The sequence below is a fragment of the Meleagris gallopavo genome, unplaced genomic scaffold, assembly GCF_000146605.3.
Source record: "Meleagris gallopavo isolate NT-WF06-2002-E0010 breed Aviagen turkey brand Nicholas breeding stock unplaced genomic scaffold, Turkey_5.1 ChrUn_random_7180001855446, whole genome shotgun sequence".
Classification (NCBI taxonomy): domain Eukaryota; kingdom Metazoa; phylum Chordata; class Aves; order Galliformes; family Phasianidae; genus Meleagris; species Meleagris gallopavo.
Genome location: NW_011121746.1, coordinates 7145 through 8067, shown reverse-complemented (window position 1 = coordinate 8067; position 923 = coordinate 7145). Strand labels below are relative to the sequence as shown.

At 68.4% G+C, this 923-nt stretch overlaps 1 protein-coding gene across 1 annotated transcript; it reads left to right on the top strand.

The window, feature by feature from the left end:
* Window positions 1–18: 18 nt before the first annotated feature.
* Window positions 19–885, top strand: LOC104915839 (lens fiber major intrinsic protein; the record flags this gene model as incomplete). Its single annotated transcript, XM_010726775.2, has 2 exons — window positions 19–291; window positions 361–885. Coding segments are annotated over 2 exons (798 nt in total), but the record flags the coding sequence as incomplete, so codon positions are not given.
* Between the last annotated feature and the right edge of the window lie 38 nt (window positions 886–923).

The window sequence follows — 923 nt, the reverse complement described above, 5'->3', positions numbered from 1 at the left end:
GTGGCCGAAGGGAAATAGGGGTTTGGGGAGAGGGGAGATGGCGTGGAGGGGGTGAATGGGGAATCGGGCGGCCGAGGTCCGGGAGGCGTGAGGCTGGGAGCGGCACTGAGCCCCTCTCCCCCACAGCTGCACCCCAGCGTGGGCCCGGGCCAGGGCACGGTGGTGGAGCTGCTGCTGACGGCTCAGTTCATCCTCTGCGTCTTCGCCAGCTTCGACGACCGCCACGACGGGCGCCCCGGCTCCGCTGCGCTGCCCGTTGGCTTCTCCCTCACCCTCGGCCACCTCTTCGGGGTAAGGGGGGTGGCAGCTCCGTGGGACGGGGGGAGCAGCCGGCACCCACCGCCCCCTCCTTCCCCGCAGATCCCATACACTGGTGCTGGCATGAACCCTGCACGCTCCTTTGCCCCCGCTGTCATCACCCGCAACTTCGCCAACCACTGGGTAAGTGGGGGAGGACTCTGTGGCCCGGCCCAGTCCATTCCAGCCCATCTTCATCCTGCCCCGGTCCATCCCAGTCTGCCTCAACCCACTGCTGTCCTGCCCAGCGCATCCCAGTCCTATCCCAGTGCATCTCAGCTGAACCCAATCCATCCTACTCCCGTCCCAGTGCATCCCAGCCAGCCTCAGTCTGCTGCAGTCCTGCCCAGTTTGTCCCAGTCCTGCCCAGTGCATCCCAGTCCTACCCCAGTCCATCTCAGCCTAACCCAATCCATCCCCCGCTGTCCCGGTCCACCCCGGTCCCGTCCCTCTCCATCCCATCCCATCCACAACCCCGCCGGCTGCAGCAGCCCCGAGGGTTCCCCGCCGGGGGGCTCACATCCCCTCATCACCGCACCGCTCGGGCTCAGGGATGGCCGCAGGGGGGTCGCGGCCGCCCTCTCTCGGGTTGAGGGAGGGTGGGATGGGGGGATCCCCTTGGCCGC